The sequence below is a fragment of the Balaenoptera borealis genome (assembly GCF_965194805.1).
Source record: "Balaenoptera borealis genome assembly, chromosome: 16".
In the NCBI taxonomy this organism is placed as follows: Eukaryota; Metazoa; Chordata; class Mammalia; order Artiodactyla; family Balaenopteridae; genus Balaenoptera; species Balaenoptera borealis.
The window spans coordinates 52197517-52218061 of NC_138872.1; the positions used below are offsets into that span (position 1 = coordinate 52197517).

The 20545-nt window shown below is 47.8% G+C and overlaps 1 protein-coding gene across 5 annotated transcripts in view; it reads left to right on the top strand.

The window, feature by feature from the left end:
* PDPK1 (3-phosphoinositide dependent protein kinase 1) overlaps positions 1 to 20545 on the top strand; it is an 81371-nt gene that overhangs the window by 50467 nt on the left and 10359 nt on the right. For 4 of the 5 annotated variants that reach the window (XM_082360708.1, XM_082360706.1, XM_082360707.1 and 1 more), the window contains 5 exons: positions 8289 to 8364; positions 12619 to 12687; positions 12923 to 13019; positions 14045 to 14218; positions 15927 to 16144. In XM_082360708.1, coding sequence (XP_082216834.1) covers positions 8289 to 8364; positions 12619 to 12687; positions 12923 to 13019; positions 14045 to 14218; positions 15927 to 16144 — 634 coding nt within the window. Of the gene's footprint in view, positions 1 to 8288; positions 8365 to 11200; positions 12501 to 12618; positions 12688 to 12922; positions 13020 to 14044; positions 14219 to 15926; positions 16145 to 20545 lie in introns of those variants that run through there. The other variant, XR_014235834.1, reaches the window with a different exon arrangement.

Genomic DNA, 20545 nt, shown 5'->3' on the forward strand with positions numbered 1-20545 from the left:
GCACGTGCAGGGCCACCTGCCCCCCTATACTCCCGCCACCAAGCACACAGGGCCACCTGCCCCCCTATACTCCCGCCACCAAGCACACCTCCCAGCCATCGAGAAGCGATTACTCTGGTCTTTACAGTATTGGTATTTGTTTAGTCATAGCTGTGATGCATGGAGTGGTGTTGTTTTTAAAACACAAGAATACCTGCTTTTTGTAAAAACTCAGACCATCCTTGTGACCTGATTTCCACCATCATCGATTTGTTTTCCCTGTAAATATTTTAGTATTTATTACTAAATACAAAGCGTCTTTTTAAAAAACATAACCATAATACCATGCCATTTTTATACATTAAAAAATTAGCAGTAATAGCTTAATATCTTAAAATATTCAGTCTGTGTTAAGCTTCCAGTCGCCATAATTCCACATCATAATTTTTTGGTTGTTGCTTACTTGAATCAGGTTTCAAATAAAATTCTCACATTGAGCTTAGCTAATTTTTCTCTTAAATTTCTGTTATCTATAGCTTCTTCTCCATCTCTGTTTTTTCCCTTGCAGTCTGTTGAAGAAACCAGGTCATTTGTCTTATAGAGTTTCCCAGAGTTTGCTGATTGCATCTCTGTGGAGTCATGTAACATGCTCCTCTCCCCTCTGTATGTCTTGAAAATTGGGAGTTGGTTGTGGCTGCTTGATCACATTCAGGTTCAGTCCTTTCACACCAGAGGCTGGTGTGTGTGGTGTGTTCTTCATTAGGAAGCGTGTAGCATCCAGTCGTCTCTCCCTGTCAACAGCCCTTTATAGCCATGATGGCCTAGATCCATCAATTCATTAGAGAATGCAGAGTGATCATAGCCCAGTTCTTTCATTCTTGAGCTGGAATTCTTTTTTTTTTAATTAAAAAATTTTTTTAAAATTATTTATTTATGTATTTATTTATTGGCTGCGTTGAGTCTTCGTTACTGCACACGGGCTTTCTCTAGTTGCAGCGAGCGGGGGCTACTCTCTGTTGTGGTGCGCGGGCTTCTCTTGTTGCGGAGCACGGGCTGTAGGGTGCGCGGGCTCAGTAGTTGTGGCTCGTGGGCTCTAGAGCGCAGGCTCAGTAGTTGTAGTGCATGGGCTTAGTTGCTCTGTGGCATGCAGGATCTTCCCGGATCAGGGATTGAACCTGTGTCCCCTGCCTTGGCAGGCGGATTCTTTTTTTTTTTTTTAATAAATTTATTTATATATTTTATTTTTGGCTGCGTTGGGTCTTCATTGCTGCACGCGGGCTTTCTCTAGCTGCGGTGAGTGGGGGCCGCTCTTTGTTGTGGTGCTGGGCTTCCCATTGAGGTGGCTTCTCTTGTTGCAGAGCACGGGCTCTAGGTGCACAGGCTTCAGTAGTTGTGGCTCGCAGGTTCGTGAGCACAGGCTCAGTAGTTGTGGCGCACGGGCTTAGTTGCTCTGCGGCATGTGGGATCTTCCGGACCAGGGCTCGAACCCGTGTCCCCTGCATTGGCAGGCGGATTCTTAACCACTGCACCACCAGGGAAAAATCCCTGGAATTCTTATTTAAAGAGAAACTTCCCCTTAGCCACTATTTGTTTAACTAGTGATATTGATTGTGGAGGAAAAACAGGATAAATGCTTGCTTCATTCCCCTTTATTTGCAGCTTTTGGAAAGCATGAATTGGTTCCCTGTCATCCTCCAACGATGACCAATTCATCAAAAACATTATTACCCCACCTCACAACATACACAAAAGTTAACTTGGACAGATCAGAGATCTGAATGTAGGAGCTAAAACTATTACACTCTTGGAAGAAATCATGGGAGTAAACATTCATGACCTTGGGTTAGGCTCTGGTTTCTTAGATACAATACCAGAAGTACAAGCAGCAGAACAAGTTTTAAAACTTTGGTGCTGTGATACCATTAAGAAAGTGAAAAAGACAACCTATGGGGTTGAATAGAAAAAACAATTTCAAATCATATATCTGATAAGGGGCTTGTATCCAGAATATATAAAGAACTCATAACAAAAAAAGTCTTTTTTTAATGGGCAAAGGGTCTGAGTAGACATTCTTCTAAAGAAGATAAGCAAATGGCTAATAAACACATGAAAAGATGCTCAATATCATTAGGGAAATGCAAATCAAAACCACACTGAGACACCACTCCACACCCACTAGGATGACTAATCAAAAAGACATTCGATAAGAAGTATTAGCAAGGCTGTTGAGAAATCAAAGCCCTCGTACTCTGCAGGTGGGATTGTCAAATGATGCAGCCGCTTTGGAAAAGTCTGGCAATTCCTCAGAAGGTTAAGCATAGTTACCTTATAATCAGCCATTCAGCTTCTAGGTATATGTCCAAGAGAATTGAAAAACAAATGTTTACATAAAAGTTGTATGCCAGTGTTCATAGCAGCTTTATTTGTAATAGCCAAGGAGTGGAAACAACTCAAGTGTCCATCAACTGATGAATGGATAAACAGAGTGTGGTCTATGTGTGTAGTGGAATATTATTCAGCCTTAAAAGGAATGAAGTTCTGATATAGGCTCCAGCATTGATGAACCTTGAAAACATTGTGCTAAGTGAAAGCCAGCTGGGATTGGGATAGGGATTTTGTTGAATGTATAGATCAGTTTGGGGAGTATTGCTCTCTTAACAATACTGTCTTCTGATCCTTCAACGTGGAATGTCTTTCTGTTTATTTATATCTTTTGTAATTTCTTTCAAAATTTTTTTGTAGTTTTCAGTGTTATAAGCTTTGCACTTTTTTTTTTTGGCTGTGGTGGGTCTTCGTTGCTCTGCACGGGCTTTCTCTAGTTGCAGTGAGCGGGGGGCTACTCTTCGTTGCGGTGTGCGGGCTTCTCATTGCGGTTGGCTTCTCTTGTTGCGGAGCCCGGGTTGTAGGGTGCGTGGGCTTCAGTAGTTGTGGCGCACGGGCTTAGTTGCTCTGTGGCATGCGGGATCTTCCCGGACCAGGGATCGAACCCGTGTCCCCTGCATTGGCAGGCGGATTCTTTTTTTTTTTTTAATTTTCAACTGACATTTTTTAAAAATTTAATTATTTATTTATTTATTTATTTTGGCTGTGTTGGGTCTTCGTTTCTGTGCGAGGGCTTTCTCTAGTTGCAGTGAGCGGGGGCCACTCTTCAGCGCGGTGCGCGGGCCTCTCACTATGGCGGCTTCTCTTGTTGCGGAGCACAGGCTCCAGACGCACAGGCTCAGTAGTTGTGGCTCACGGGCCTAGTTGCTCCGTGGCATGTGGGATCTTCCCAGACCAGGGCTCGAACCCGTGTCCCCTGCATCGGCAGGCAGATTCTCAACCACTGCGCCACGAGAGAAGCCCTGGCAGGCGGATTCTTAACCACTGCGCCACCAGGGAAGTCCCAGCTTTGCACTTCTTTTGTTAAATTTATTCCTAAGTATTTTATTTTATTTTTGAGGCTATTGTAAATGTAATTGTTTTCTTAATTTTCAGATTGTTCATTGAGAGTATATAGAAATATAGTTGATTTTTTTTGGTACACTGATCTTACGTCCTGCAACCTGGATGGACTTGTTTATTAGTTGTAATAGTTTTTTAGTGACTTCCTCGGGACTTTTTACATACAGGATCATGTCATCTGTGATTAGAGATAGTTTACCTCTTCCTTTCCAGCCTGGATGCGTTTTGCTTCATTTTCTTGCCTAATTGCCCTGGCTAGAACCTCCCCATTGAATAGAAATGGCGAGAGCAGGCATCCTTGTCTTGTTTCTGATCTTAGGGGAAAAGCTTTGTCTTTCACCATTGAATATGATGTTCGTTGTGGGTTTTTCATAGGTGCCTTTATCAGGTTGAGGAAGTTCCCTTCTGTTTCTAGTTTGTCTTATACTTTACCATGAAGGAGTGTTGAATTTTTGTTAGATGGTTTTTCTGCATCTCTTGATCAAGATGGTCATGTGGTTTTTGTCCTTTATTCTAATGATGTGATGTAATATATTGATTGGTTTTTATGTGCTGAACCACCTTTGCATTCCTGAGATTAAATCCCACTTGGTCATGGTGCACACTCCTTTTTATGTGTTGCTGGATTCAGTTTGCTTGTGTTCTGTCCGAGAGCTAATAAGCACATTTTGTGGAGTGTGTTTGCTGTGCTTCACATGTGGGTTCATGGATAAGACAATAGCGGTCTGCACTTTTGGCTTTGAAGAGAGTGTTCTGACATCAGGAGCATGTCAGGTCCCTCCGTCCCCACTGGCACCTCACAGTCTGACCTGCAGATCTGTGGTGGCCAGGGTGGTCCACAGCCCAGGGTGCTGGTCCGTTTATTTGAACCACTTTGAGGGTGGAGGTAACAACCCAGCCCAAACCCTTCTTTACCCTGACCCTTTGGCCTCCTGTTAAGTGGGTCAGTGGCCTAAAGGAGGCAGCATAAGCCAACAGTGGCTTGTGGATGGACCTTGGTTTTCCAATAGCTGGAGAATTTTGACCTCTGGCTAATCTCTGAGCTTACGGGGGAGGTAACTAGATTATCTCTGTGGCTTTCTAATGCACTCTTGGGCTCTTACCCTGGTGTCACAGATAGAAATCTGCCATTCGTGAAGTGGGAGAGGAGAAAATTACTTGTTTTCACTAACCCCTCAGTGAAATCGAGCATCTCGTTCAGTTATGAAGGTAGGCAACAAACATCTGTGTCATTAGAAATCACAGATGTTTTCATGTCCTTTCACAGTCGTCACAGATTCTTGATCTATTGTTTATGCTGATCGCTACTTCAGAATTACTCTATTAATAGACCTGCTGCCAGATCTTGTTGGTGCATTAATTAAAAAAAAAACATATTAGTATATTGCATATTTATTACTTTAATATTTTGATACTTTCATTATGTATAGTCTTGTAGATATTATTTTATGTCTTCAGAACATCGTTCTGAGGACAGTTATTCTTTTCCACACTCCAGAGGATTCATTCATCTCTAGACTAGCGAAAGAGCTCCTTTCTAAGGGGGTGACTCTGTATCCCCAGGGACTTGGAGTCCCTTTAAGCAGGTGGACATAGGCTCCTGGGGAAGAGGAAGCAGCAGGTGTTGTGGGGGACAAGCAGACGCAGGCCCAGAAAGCTTACAGCAGCAGCAGCAGCAGCAGCAGCACACAGTCCTAATGCCGTCACGATTTGCTCTTTAAAGCCCAGCCATGTCGTGTGTGTGTGTCTCCTGTCCACTTTGTTTTGTGCATAATGTAGCTATTTAAAAGCACAAATACCTCTGCATACTGTATGATAGTCTGAATTATTTAATTATGTGTAATACATATCTTTCCATATAAAATATATTTCTAGAACTTTTTAATAATAACATTTAAAAATATAAATCACGGAAGTAATGCACGATTATTATGAAGAACAGAAACACTAAACAGGTGAAGCATCGAGTTGAAGCCTGGCCCCCGAAGGATTGTGTCATGGCCCTGCCATCTGTGCTGGCTCTGTCCTGGAGGATCAGGTGCCAGAAATGAATTGCCGGGTCAGAGAGCAAGCCTGTCCTGTATGACTTTTGATGTTTGTTGGAAAATTGCTCCCCCAAAGTCACAGCATTTCACATTCCCACCAGTAGCACTGTGAGGTTTTCCTCTTCAAATCCTTGCCAATACTGTGCATTTTCCTTCTTTTTTATCTTTGGTGATTTGATAGGCTATCGTGTTCATTAACATTTCTTTGATTCATTGTAAGGTTGAATGGTTTCACTTGGTTTTAGCTCTGGATTTGTTTTCTTCCTCTGTTGAATCACTTCGGTGTTCTCGGCTGTCAGGGTCCTGGAAGGATGTAAATGTGGCTGAGAAGTCTCTACAGGAGAGTAGCTGACCTCTAGGGGACCAGTTACAGACAGCAGGGCCCAAGGAAGCTGGACTCCCGCAGCGGGATAGAGAGCCCCTCGGCCCTGGGAGGGCAGGTGGGAGGGACCAGCACCTGAGGGGGGGGCCCTCTGTGGTGGGAGAGGGCTGTGGCCTGGGGGTTGGCCAGGAGGAATAATCTCCATCTCTCTCCTGTCTCCCACTGGGGGTTCCTGCTGGCTCCAGGGCACAGAGAAGGACAGAGACCGCATCTGGGAACACATGGGGAAGATATGCAGCATGTCGGCCTTGTCTGTGTTTTTTAGGCATCTGCCTTTGGAGGCTGCTGGACCCGCAGTTAGGAAGTCTCCTGTATGGGGAGCCCTGCTGGCTGACCACCCCAGGGATGGCAGGTGGGGAGCCAATGGCCACCATGGCCAGTGGGCCTGCCTCACAGCAGACCATTGCATGCTGAATTGGTGTGGCCATGGGCCCTGGGTTTCTTGTGCATTTTAATTCTGGTGTTGTGTTGTTTATAGCCATACACTGTAAAGAATACAGCTATAGACAGACAAAGCATGGGTCTGTTGTGTTTTACTGCAGGTGGCTGTACCCTGTCAAGTTATTTCTGAGTCAGGCCTAAGTTGGGGTGCCCAGTACAGAGCCTTCAGTCAGTGCAGGAAGAGAAGGGTACTTTCCCCAAACTGGAGCACTTTGTGTAGCAGGGTGGTTGACTTAGAGAAGGAAAGACTAAAAAGAAGGAACTTTCAGCCATCCTCCCTTCTCCAGCTCTCCCTCCTCTAGAACATCCCAGAACTGAGTGAGTTGCTCCTGCTGTGTTTAGAGCCAGGTCTTTGGAGGGCGGGTACTCATGTCTGGGCAGAGCGCTGTCCCATGGAGGCCGCCCAGGGCTTCACAGCCAAGCCCTTGGGGGCGTTTGGGGTTGGAGAATTCTTGGCTGTGGGGCTGTCTGGTGCCTGCAGGATACTTAGCTGTATCCCTGGCTTCTACCCACTAGGTGACAGCAGCCCCTTCCCGCCCCCATTGTGGCAGCGAGAGATGTCGCCAGGCATTGCCAGATGTCCCGGGGGCCCAGTTGTCCACAGCTGAGACAGTGGGGCCAACAGGCAGGCCCCTTCACCGGGGGCCTGTTACAGTTTTTAGTGTTGCCTGATTTCAGAAGTGATCCTGAAGGGCCAGAGACCTCTCAGTGGTAGGTATATTGGTGTAATGTTTTACCCGGTACACTTTCTAATAAGTTAGTTCAGGAAAATTTGTCCACGGAGACAAGTAATTTCTAGCCCAGATTATTAAACATGTTGAGGAAAGGGACAGCTTGATCTGTAGAAGGTCAGGCTAGGTGAAAGGGTCTTGTTTGTCTGGAGCACAATGGTGTTGAGCTGTGGTATTGTGTCCTGCTTGTGCCCCGGGTTGCCATGCAGGGACCTGGTAGTGGGAAGTGCGGTCTGAGCAGGGCCAGAGCCTCGCTGGCAGCCGTTCAAAGCGGGTTACCGAGTCTGGTATGCGGCGCAGGCGTGGAAGGTCGTGGGAGGCAGTTGGCTGCCAGTGCCATGGGTGTCCCCAGTGAATCAGTCGGTGGAGGTGACCCAGCACTTCACGTGCTCCTTAGAGAAGTGATTTGTCCTCAGATGGTGGGCGGCTCTCACACGGGAATCCCCAATCCTGTGTCCTCTGGTCGTGGGCAAGGCTGAAAGCAGCTGTTCTGTCCCCAATGCCAGAGGATGCTCCGCGGGGGATACCTCTGGAGTGGCGCCGGGGGGTGGGGGGTGGGCAGGCTGGTTTGTGCCCACAGTGCTGCTCTGTCAGGGCTGCCTGGACACTGATGAGCCCCTGAGGACCTACTAGGGTGACGTGGGTGTCATGCCTCCTTGCGGCAGTTATGGGTGGGTCCAGCAGCCAGACCCCACAAGTCTGCAGTTGAACTTGGCACAATCCAGTACTAGAGGTGGCAGACTGTTGCAAAGGGTCTCTGGCCGTGACGCCCGAGTCTTATTCCTCTCGTAGTCCCTAACCTGCCTGAGCTGTTTGTTATGAGGAGAGGGTATCCCTGCCCTGCGTGCAGCCTGTGGGAGATCCAGTCCTTTCCACATTCTGCGTGTGTCCGGGGCTGTTTTAGGCACCACAGGTCCAGCAGTGAACAGACAAGGCCCCTGTCCTCAAGATGCTCCCAGCTGACAACACGCTGGGCGAGGTCACTCCGGTGTGTTGGCGAAAGGCAGGGAGGGGTCCAGGAGGGGCTGCCCTGGCAGTCAGGGCTGGTGTTGCTGAGCAGGTGACCTTGAAGCCAGCCCTCGAAGGGGCGGGTCCAAGAAGGGGGTGTGATGGGAGGGCCCCTGACAAGTCCTGTTCTCGGGAGCGTACAGTCTGATCTCAGGTGACTGTGGCTTCCCAAGAGATGAAGACCGACTGTGCAGCGTCCACGGTGGAAAATGCTCTGTGTCTCAGCATGAACTTTACCCTTTTCCCTCTTCTCATCAGCCAGGGCCAACTCGTTTGTAGGAACAGCCCAGTATGTTTCTCCAGAGCTGCTCACAGAGAAATCGGCCTGTAAAAGGTAACCTGTTTTCATCTGATCCATAATTCTCTTTTCTCTAAAGTAGTTGGTATTTTTTTCAGGTGAAATTAATAGTTAAGGGAGTGCCTTTCATGGCCTTTACATAGCCAAGCCTACTTTGGAAGAAGTTAGCCTTTTGTCTTTTAACCAGCATCTTTACTTTGATAACCTATGTGCTACTTTGTTACTACTTATACTTCCTGGCATGGTTGTTGCTTTTATGCTTCGAGATTTGATCTTGTTCCTTCAGGAACAACTAAACAACTAACTATTCAGTGGGGAGTACTGTGGCTGACAGGTCTGTATTAGTGACACGAGGCTTCCTGCTGTGTCCCAGAGCCCCGGGACCCTTGGTGCCACCTCCGGCTCAGGCACCCTGGCTGTGGCAGCAGCTGCAGGTCAACTGTTCAGTGTAACGTGCTCTGCAGAGTGCAGGACAGGCCCAGAAGGCAGCGTCTGTGGGAGGAGACAGGACTGGGCCAGTTTCCCAGCAGGGGCCCAGCCAGCACTACAGGGGGCAGGCCCAGTGGTGGCCACAGGATTGAGGGCCTTGGTGGAGTCCTCAGTTGTGAAAATGAGAAGTGCAGGGGGTGGGATATTGTGTTCACAAGAGTGGAGGTCCAGAGAGTGGAGAGGGTCAGTGGCAGGGCAGTTGGGCAGTGGAGGTGAAGCAGGTGGGGGTGCCGATGGCCAGGAGCTGGGAGAAGTCTGGGGTGCTGTCTTGGGTGGACATGAGGCAGGTAGAAGACGGAGAGGTGGCAGGAGAACCTAGGCTTTCAGAGTTTGGGGATGACAAGTTCTGTGGTTGAAGCTTTTCTTTGGATTTTTCCTGCCCTGGGCCAGACACTCAGCCCACTGGGACCATTGCTGGAGCTGACAGAGGCCCACACAGTCAGTGTCGTGCACTGGCATGCTGCAAGGGGCTGCCTTCCTAAAATGACAAGTGACTGCCAGGGCAGCAGAGGAGTGATGGTTCTGGGCACAGCAGCTCTGTGTTTCTGAGCCTGACGGCTTTTTAAAACCTCTTTAGCGAGTGGAGCCACAGGGCACAAACATGACGGTTGGAAGGATATTCAGAAAAATTAAGCTTGGGCATCTTAGCAGTCTCTGGGCTCTTTGGGTTTTTTTTGTTTTTGTTTTGCTTTTTGTTTTCTACTCTTATTGAACCAACAAACTTTGAGCTCTCACTGTGGGCCAGATGCTGTTGTAGGTCAGGGCTTCCCAGCTGGGACAGTTCTGCCCGCCAGGGGACATCTGGCCATGTCTAGACACAGTTTTGGTGTCACAACTTGGTGGGGGTGGGGAGGGAATGGGTGGAGCCAGGGGCACTGCCCAACATCCTACAGTGTAGAAACGGCCCCCCAGCGAGGATGACGGGTCCCAGATGCCCACAGGGCCCAGGCTGAGAAACCCTCCTCCAGGTGGTGGGTGCACTGGACCAGATTCTCCAAGTGTGTGTCACTGCTGCCTAAGAACTAGCTTTTCCTCGAGTTGGGGTTTACTTTCAGCAAGAGGAATTCCTTTCGCACTAATGGAGGAAGGTCTCCAGGCTCTACTGAGTGAGAGAAGGAAGACACAGAGTGGCCTCCCAGAGTCACTTGTCTGTGCATTTAAACCTCAAGAAGGATATACAAGCCACGGATAACTGGTTATCTGTGGTGAGGGTAAGGGTTAGGGCTGTGAGTGAGACCTCACTGGGTGCCTTTTTATGCTTTTAATTTTTAAAGTCATGTGATACTTATTTAAAAAATAGTTAAGAATTTTTTTCCTGATTCTAAAAATGATACTTATTCATTATAAAGAATTTTTAGAAAATATGGAGAATAAAAAAAAAAAAAGTAGGGAGTTTCCTGGTGGTCTAGCGGTTAGGATTCGGCACTTTCACTGCTGAGGCCTGGGTTCAGTTCCTGGTGGGGAGCTGAGATCCCACAGTCCGGGTGGCCAAAATCAAACAAACAAACAAAAAAAGCCAAGGAAACACTCATAGTCTCCAACCCACTAGTATTCACAGATAATGATTTGGTATGTCTTTCTTTCCAGCTACTTTTTTCTGTGTGTTTTAAATGTGTTTACATAATTTTTATACAACTGGAATCATACTGAATAACCACTTTTGAATCCTGCTCCCTGTGATTATATGATGAACATTTCCCCATACCACTAACATTATTGGCAGAAATCTTTTAACAGCTGTGTGATTTTCCAACATATGAATTCATTGTAGTTCATTGAGCTTTTCCTTTACTGTTAGACGTTGAAGTAGTTTTCATATATTGGGCACAGCCTGGTGTGCCTTTACGTGCGGCATGCCCTGCGCTGGGGAAGAAGGGCCCTCCTGCCTGTTCAGCTGGAGAGTCTGCCAGGGATGCCCCATGTTCCTCTTTGAATTTCAAGAAGTAGAGTGACTTGGTTTAACTGAGCATTTAAAAAATCATCAGTGCATACTGCTTTCCAGAAATGTTACACTGGCTTCCCCCTTTAGTTTTCATTGTATTGAAAAACATTTTAAATGGCAAGATACCTGTGGAAAGTTAGCCCCGAAGCCGTTCTGCTGGCAGTCCCACTCCCTGGAGATGACCCGTGAAAGCAGCACAGGCAGCCCCACCCCACAGCCCTGCCCCTCCTCTCTGGCCACTGCCACATGGAAAGGCCGATACTTTTCTGTTGGCGTTTTTCTCTTGTAGCTCCCCATTTTAACTACACTAAACAGCAGAGAAAACCAAGTGTAAGAACTAGTTACTGAGTAGAATGTACGTTCATTTTTAACATGCCCTTCACTCCATCTGTGTGTTGTGACTGAGATTTCTGATCTGTGGCATTTTTCACCCACATCAAGTGCTTCATCTACCCCGGGCCAACGGTGCTGTGATATGGGTCCGAGGACAGAGCCTTCACCCAAGGCCCCCAGCACTGTAATTGGCCTCTTGTCTCCACCCACGACCTACGATTTCATCTTCCAGAATGCCAAGCTGTGGCCTCTTCCAGAAACTGACTGTATCCAGCAACGCATGAGCCCTACGTATATTTAGGGCTTGCGGGGAGGTAGTTGGCCATGCAGGGCAAGTTGCATCTTGATGCTTTCATAGGGCTGAGCTGGGAATAGAATGCAAGATTTACAGAGGAAATAAAATATGCAAAGTAGTTCTCAGCCGTGAACTCTGAGATGCACTGAGGGGAGAGAAAAAACAGGAGCAGGAGGGAAGGAGGGTGGTGAGCAGAACAGCCCCTCCAGGGTCCCTGCCAGCTGGTTCTGGAAAAGACTTAGGGAAATTCAGAACCGTAGTGTGTTTCCTTTAAAATGTATAATTAAGGGCTTCCCTGGTGGCGCAGTGGTTAAGAATCCGCCTGCCAATGCAGGGGACACGGGTTTGAGCTCTGATCTGGGAAGATCCCACATGCCGCGGGGCAACTAAGCCCACGCGCCACAACTACTGAGCCTGTGCTCTAGAGCCGCAAGCCACAACTGCTGAGCCCGCGTGCCACAACAACTGAGCCCGTGTGCCACAACTACTGAAGCCTGCGCTCCTAGAGCCTGTGCTCCGCAACAAGAGAGGCCACCGCAACGAGAAGCCCGTGCACCGCAATGAAGAGTAGCCCCCACTCGCTGCAACTAGAGAAAAGCCCACACACAACAACGAAGACCCAATGCAGCCAAAAATAAATAAAAATAAATTTTTAAAAAATGTATAATTAAAATGTTCATAAAGGAGGGGCAGGGCTTTGCACAGTGAGTCCAAGAAGGGAAAGAGAAAGCTTGCTTTGTGTGCATCCTGTGGACTGTGATTTGACTCCTTGGCATACATGAGCTCGCGTCTGTGTCCTGGGGGTAAACAGTGAGCTGTGAGAGAATCTGAGACTCAGCTGTACCAACCTGCCAGTGCCCCCGCCCCCGCCCCTGGGACTGGAAGAAGGGGCTTTTTGGCCAGTGTTTGCTGTAGTCAGGAGTGACCGCTGCTCCCTGGCCAGGACCAGACCGGGCCTGTGAGGTCGTTGGTTGCCCCTGAGCGAGGCGCCCAGCCTGGCCCAGCAGTGCCTGCTGTGTGTGTGTGGGATCCTCTGGTCCTGGATCCGCAGAGAGGCCCCCTCAAGGAGAGCCCAGAGCAGGTTTCCACCCTCACACTGACCTGGTTTTAAAGGTGAGAAACAGATCAGAGGCTGAAATGGGTGGTGTGAACAGACAGGATGGAAATGAACCATGCTCCCCACTGAAATGTTACAAATGTCATTCTTCTTTGTTTTTCTCCTCCCTTAAAGTTCAGACCTTTGGGCTCTTGGATGCATAATATACCAGCTTGTGGCAGGACTGCCACCGTTCCGAGCTGGGTAAGAGACCCACACCCCACACCCCCCTCCTAGCCCTTCGCAGCAGCCTGACAGAGAAGTGGGAGGGGACAGTCCCAGGGTTAGGGCTGGGTGGGGGGAACTTTTATGACGGCTCTTTAGTGAACCTGGTGGCTCTCTGGGGAGAGAGGGAGACGGCTGTCCCAGGAAAGTACAGCTCTGTACTGAGGAGGTTTGTGTGACCCTGCCCAGAATGATGGCTTTTCTTATTTTACAGAAATGAATATCTTATATTTCAGAAGATCATTAAGTTGGAATATGACTTTCCTGAAAAATTCTTTCCTAAGGCAAGAGATCTTGTGGAAAAACTTCTGGTAAATATTTCGAATTTTCTTCTGGTAGGATGATCCAGTAGCCACACCCTGAGTCCCTCTGAACTTGTGATCAGAGGGCCTTTCCTTGGAGGCACCTATGTTTAATAAAAGGGCATTTTAGGGTTGATAGTGATTGTAGGTAGATGCATATCTTCAGTCTCATCCCATCAGGCCTTTTCAGTTTCCAAGTGCCTGATTCTTGAGCTTAATAAGATAGGAAATTACTGTATCACTTTGCATTTGCTCATCAACACACACCATTTTAAGTTACCAGACGCTGGAGCAGCTTGGCGTGCTGCAGTGGCAGGTGGCTGTAAATTCTACTTAGCGACATCTGTGAGTATCAACTTTATAGAGTCAGCTACATGAAGGTGCTAAAGATCAACCCAAGTTATATAGCAAAGGTGAACAGATTTATCCAGGAAAGGAGTGTCTGTTTATGTTCTGGAAACTGTAGTGTCCCTTCCCCTGGTGTGTTTTGGCTCCAGACCTTCCATTCACTTGATTTGGGGGAGCAGGGTCAGTCAGCCTCTTCCTACCTGTCCCTTGTGTGTCTGTCCCCTCTGGGGGAGTGCGTTGGATCCTCTGTGGGTCTGGGTGGGGCAGCCGAATTCTGGAGGAGCTGGCTGTGGGGCCCTTTGAGACCACGTGCAGGTGGGGGACCCAAGGCACTTTACTCCCCATCTGTGATAGCTTCCTGTTCACGTAAACTCTTCATTCTCTTATTAAAGCCAGTGAGTTCCTCTTTTTCCTGTTTTAGGATTTTAAGAGAATACTTGCTGCTATTCATTAACTTTTGATGTAGTGATTCATTTTCACCTGTGGGGGGAGGGGCAGAGACTCAGGAGAAGTGAAAGCTGCGCTTGGCCACCCCCCCCAACCCCCCACGGTGACTCAGTTGTCCCCAGCACACTGTGCCCTTCCTATTTCCAGGAGATCCCAAGAATTGAAAAGAACTACTCAGAAATAATTTTTTTTGTCAGAATTACTTTTTAACCCCGACACTGGCTTGACTTCTATTTAAGGTTTTAGATGCCACAAGGCGATTAGGTTGTGAAGAAATGGAAGGGTACGGCCCTCTGAAAGCTCATCCGTTCTTTGAGTCCATCACGTGGGAGAACCTGCATCACCAGACGCCTCCGAAGCTCACAGCTTACTTACCGGCCATGTCGGAAGATGATGAGGACTGCTACGGCAATGTAAGCCAGCACGCCAGGGCCGAGATGGGTCCTGCTGACCCGCCTGGGAAGTGGCTCCTCTGGGCAGGGCCAGGGACCCCAGGTGGTGGGATGAATGGCTAAAGGGGGAGCCAGTGTAGATCCGTGGAGGGGGAGGGGCAGTGAACACTCTGTGGCCCGAGTCTGAGTCCCTCACTGAGACTGGGGCCGAAGAGGCTTAACGTCTGCCCCGAGTGCAGATCGCCAGGTACGTGCATCCCTTTCTCATTTCCTCTAGTTAATTTTTGCCCAAAGGGGTCGAACCAGAGCCTGGGCGCTGATTCTCCTGGTGGGCTTCTGTCTTCCGGTTTTGGCTGATGTCCTTATAATTTTGTATCTGAAGACATTCCGGAATGCCTCTGGTATTTCCCAGAGAATCCCAGGGTGCTGCTGCTGCTTTGAACTTTTGGGGGATGTAGTGTTGAGGATGGACACTGGTCACTGTCAGCTCTTAGTGCCTGGTACAAGCGGGACAGTGGCGCAGGCCCGAGGGATGAGGCACCCTGGGGTCCGAGGCAAGCTCAGACATAGGGTCTTCAGTATACTTTGTCCTTTAAACTTTCCTTATGGACGGTGTGAAACATGCAGAAATGGGCCGAGGAGGATGGTGAGCTGCAGTGTGTCCGTCACCACCTTCAGGTCACCCTCCACCAGGACCCCCATATTTACATGTAATGTCAGGTGTTTTGATTATCAGCCATAGTCCATATTTCTGATTTGATTTCTGTCATTGTGGCTTATTGTAACCAGTTATCATATATAGAGTTCCGCCTCAATTGACTGAGGAATTCTAGAGTTCACGTAAAACTCATCCAAGGCTAAGTTAAAATTACAACTGGCATCACCTCTTGGAGATCAAGAGCCCCCTATGTCTCCTATCTACTGTTTTAAGCAACACATCCCTCCCTTTTTTGCCCTAAAATATCCTTTATGCCCAGACTTGAATTGAGCCAGATGTGGAGTGCCGTCTGTGCTCCCCCCTGACTTGCTTCCCTACCTCAGTGGTCACGGCTGTCCCACAGCCTCTGCGTGTGCAGACTGCAAAGGGCTCCCTCCCTCGGCCCTAGTTGCCGACCAGGCCCTTGGGCCCTGATGTCGTTCTGGGGTCATGGCCGGCAGGCATGGGTGGGGTCCCCAGGGCCTTTGGCAGGGGTGTGCCAGAGGAGCAGCACGCTCTGCTGGCCAGACTCTGAGGGAGCCACTGGGGCCCCGGTTGTCTCAGGTCTCAGTGCCCAGGGAGCGTGGCTTCATGGGCGTGTGCGCACTCTTGAGTGTCTGTTGCAGGCTCTCTGTCTGCTATTCCATCGTGTTTGCCATGTTGAGAGCTCTGGCTTCTCGGTACTCAAGTGTCGCCATCTTAATCCTGATCCTCCAGGATCAAAGAGGCCAGCAGGCCGCAGGTCCCGGGCCTCCCCTTCCTGGAGGTTAAGACTGAGGATAAGCTCCTTCTTGGGGCGAACAGCTTCTGACATTGCCATCAGAAGGGGGACGCAGGGCAGGCTGTATCCAGCCTGAGGCTGGTGGTCAGCTGTGTAGTAGAGGAGAAAGCTGGGCTGCGTGTCGGTGACTCGTCTCCCACGGCCTTCGGGGTGAGAGCTTGCTGGGTGTACGATAGGTCAGAGTGTGTCTGGATCTTTGGACCAGAGGGAAGTCCAGGCGCTGTTCTCACTTTTCCCTCTTCTCTGTGCAGTACGACAATCTCCTGAGCCAGTTCGGCTGCATGCAGGTGTCGTCGTCCTCCTCCTCCCACTCCCTGTCTGCCTCGGACGCGGGGCTGCCCCAGAGGGTGGGAAGCAACATCGAGCAGTATATCCACGACCTGGACACTAATTCTTTTGAACTGGACTTACAGTTTTCTGAAGATGAGAAGAGGTTGTTATTGGAGAAGCAGGCCAGCGGAAACCCTTGGTAAGAACGTACAGCTGTAAGCAGCGCCCCATTTAGAAACGCAGGGTGGAACGCACGGGGATGAACGCCAGCCGTGGTAACTGACAGAGCTTGGGCGTCCTACCTTCAACACCATTGCTGTAAAGGCTCCGCTCCCTTCCGCCTCACACAGCTGCCTTTCTGCAGATGAGGACCCTCAAAGTGTCCAACTGGAAGTGGGTGTTTGGAGGGCCGGCTGGGGGGTGAGAGGGTTTGGGACCCTCCGGGCTCTGGCCCTTGGGACTTGGCGGGCCAGGCACGCCAGCAGCCGTGTTGGGACCTGGATTCACCATTATTTAAATAACCGCTGCCCAACAGCCTTTCCTGCCCTGGAGCGTTCAGATGCTCTAGAAATGGACCCGTGTGATTGGCGTTTGTGTTCTTATCGAGGCAAACATCTTCCATGTTCATTGGCCATTTGTATTTATTTTTTGAGGTTCATTTGTATCCTTTGACTCTTTTTTTCTTTTATGTTTTGCATCTTTCTAAAATTGACTTTTCAGAGCCATAGATATGAAGACTATTTCTCTGTTTATTTTGCAAACATTTTTTTCCAGTTTATCTCTTCATTCTATTTGTGCATTTTTTGGTGGGGGGAGTTGCAGATTCTTACAAAGTTGAACCTGTTTGTGTGTTTATTTTCTGCTTTCCATCTTGGTCCTGTTGAGAAGAGCTTCTCCACCTAGACATTTTCTTCAAGGATTTTTATGGTTTCACCTTTTGCGCAGGCAGAGAGGAGCCTGGGTGGGGGTGGGGAAGGAGGCTTAGAGGAAGAGAGGCCACCTGGACATGGGCGCCGTTGTGCAGAGGAATGGGGGTGGGGGACGCAGAGGAAAAGTGGCAGGTGGATGAGGCTAGGATTTTGTACAATTAGAAATGATTGTCTCTAGGGACTTCCCTGGTGGTCCAGTGGTTAAGACTTCACCTTTCAATGCAGGGCGTGTGGGTTCGATCCCTGGTCGGGGAGCTAAGATGCCACATGCCTCCTGGCCAAAAAACGAAAACATAAAATAGAAGCAATACTGTAGCAAATTCAATAAAGACTTTAAAAATGGTCCACATCAACAACAACAAAAAATTATCATCTCTAGAAAAGTGAGCGTACCTCTTGGCCAGCTGAAACAATCTCCAGTTCTTGGGGGCTTACGTTCCCTGCAGTGGTGTTCTGAGGAGCCCTAACGTGTACCGAGCAGGAGGGAAGGGCTCCTGCTGGGCGCCCTGCTCTGAGCAGGTCCATGTGCCAGGTTGTGATCCCTGAGAAGGACCTGCTGTGTCCACCCCACAGGCTTGGCCGGGTGCAGAGCACGGCCGAGAAGCACTGTTGCCGGCATGGGAGTGGCTACTCAGAAGGCCCATGTGCCCCGCCCGGGGCGTTTTCAGAGGCCCTGGGCAGCCTGGGCCCTTCAGCCTGCGGTTCCGGGCAGGGCAGAGTAACTGGTGGCCGGTCAGGCCCTGCAACCTCTCACCCACTCTTTCTTTTTTTCGCGCTCTCCTCCCTTTCCTCCCAATTCAATCCCATTTGGAAGCTGACGACTGTGGAAAGTTTAAGGCATCTCTCATTTGGTCAGTGGAGATCCCTCAGGCACATTCTTTAGAACGGTGATTCTCAATGTCTGGCCCATAGACCATAATAATCATTCTGTAATAATACTAAGATGGTGTTTGCTTTTCTACTTTTATTTTCTATGAATGTACAGTGGAGTTTTTCAGAAGCTACACACTGTAGGATGACATTGCTTTGACAGCTAATGGAATTTGTGTTTTCTATCTTTTGAATCTTCTAAAGAGGTAGGTTTATGGTATAAATATGTGCACTTTTAGACATTAATAAGTTCTCAGTATTTCTGCTGGGCTCTTACTAGCTATTTTCAGCTGTACCTCCTATAATTATTGTAACTTCCTATCATCGAGTAATTTACCGCTTTGCAATCCTGAAATTTTTCCTGTGCCCACATGGAAACACAGTGAAGAAGTAAGTATACTTTGAGTTGTTTGGCAATATTATTTTAAAATTTCTCAAAAACTTTAATAATTTCTATCTGAAACTTATTTTAGATTTTAATGATATATTCTAAAACAAAAGAACATTTATATGTTTTTCATATTTGAGTATAGATCATTGACTTAAAAAGGGAGAAGACTTGCTTTCCCACCCACAGTAGCATCACCTCAGTCTAAAGATGCGAAAAGAAGACACTGGGTTCTCTGACTCGTGGAAGGAAGGAATCCACTCCAGAGAAACTAGGCAAAACTATAAATATGAAACAGAAATAGGACAAAAGGCTGTCTTTCCCTGGCTTTATAGATGTGAATACCTTGCTGTGTTGTGTCTATGAACAGAATGTCTTTGTATACTATTTTGGTGCCAGTTAAGTGGCAGCATCATTTAGAGACCAGTCATTCAGAATTTTAAAGATACAGGAATTGAATATTGTAAGTGTACACGTGATGAGCTCTTTCAGAGCCAAACATCAGAAAGCCTCTGGAGCGCCTTAACAAGCGCTGGGAGGCTGAAGAGCCTCGAGCCATTGACCCTGCTGAGTGAATGCCATTGATGCAGATGAGAGCCACTGAGAGGAATCCCGGCCACAATGGTGGTCCACGATATGATACAGCGACTCTCTGGATTAAAGATGTGGCTGCGGAGGACACAGGGAGTGAGTTGGTATCTCTACCTCCAAATTGTTTTTTTGCCTTCCAAGTGGATGAATCTACAGATGGGACTAGACTCACTGCTTTACTTGTATTTGTCCGGTGCTCACCCCAACTTACCATCAAAGAAAGATGGTTCTTTTACCTTTTACCTAAGTGCTTGGCAGAAAGCACAATTTGTGCTGAGACAGTCCGTGTTGAGCACCTCTTTTGAATTTCACAGTTCTGGAACAAACATGTTGACATGTGCAGTGATGGTGCAGGAGCAACGGTGGGTAAAACTGTCAGTGCCAGGTCATGAATCCCGGCCATGGCACCAGGCGGTGCGAGAAGACCCGGCTCTTCACAGCCACACGATCACAGGGGCAGAGGAAAAGACAACAAGCCAGCCTCACTTAGGAGTGGTCATTGAAGATGATTGATTTAATTAATGTGCTGTAGAACGAAATGGGAAGTACGCATAAAGCACTTCTGCTGCACCTCCAGGGTGACGGCTACCTCAAGAAAAGCGCTGTGTGGTGGTTTGTGCTGGGAGCTGAACGAGCTGCTCTTTTCATGGAAGACCATTTTCACTGGAAGGTTTGACTGACAAACTGGTTGTTCAGACTTGGCTATTTGACCAACATTTTTCTGGAAAATGACTGGAATGAGCCTGTCGCTTCAAGGAAAACAACTGCTGGTGTTTGTTACCAATGATAAAATCAAAACCTTCAAGTGAAAATTAGAATTGTGGGAAACTTTATTCATCATTGTGAGCTTGACATCTTCCCAATATTTAAAGACTTTTTTGGGGAGAAAGGTAGCAATATTTATGAATTGATTTGTTGATATCGTAGAATGAAATTTGTCAACATTTGGAAGATCTCCATAACTCAGCGAACCACTATTTCCAGATGACCAATGTTTGGTGCTGTAAACTCATATAAGGGCGGAAGATCTATTCAAAGTGCAAGGTAGGTTGGTGGATTCTAATGTCAAAAGTATGAAAAATTCATTCTTGGGGATTCAGATTCCACGTGGCAGCTAACCTTTAAGAAACTGCACTTCTGGAGTTTTGGTGTAGTATCAAAGAAGAATGCCCACAAATATCTGAAAAGGCTACTAAAATACTCTTATGATTTCTTCATGTACTTCAGCCTGGACAGCATATCACAGTAGAGTGAAGGCAGAGGCAGATGTGAAAATCCAGCTCTCTTCTGTGAAGCCAGATGTTAAAGAGATTTGCAAAGTGTACAGCAGTGTCATGCTTCTCATTAATTACCTTCATTTTCAAAATAAATTATTTTTAAAATTAAAAAATCATTTATGTTAATGTGGAATGGATTTATTTTGTTTTTTAATGAATTAAATATTTGAAAATGTCTGTTTTAATTTCTTATACATAAGTATTGATGCATCTAACCCAAATGAAGGAGAGCTCTTTGGGGTCTTCCATAAAGTTAGAGTATGAAGGGGTCCTGAGACCTGAAGGGTTGAGAGATGGCATTTTAGAGCAAACTGGCCGTGCTCATGTGGTCCTCCCTCACCTGCCTAGAAGCCCAGCGTGGATAGCCTGCCCGAGGTGGTTGTAGAGCCCATCGGGCCCTGGCAGACTCACTCCGCTCTCCTGAAATGGCCCAGACTTGCTGGTGGCCTCAGGTTTATATCCTTGAGGTTGGTCTTCTCGGGGTTTGGGTGGGATGGGAGAGGGTGAGGAGCAGAGAACTGGCTTTGGAATAAAAAAAAGTGGGG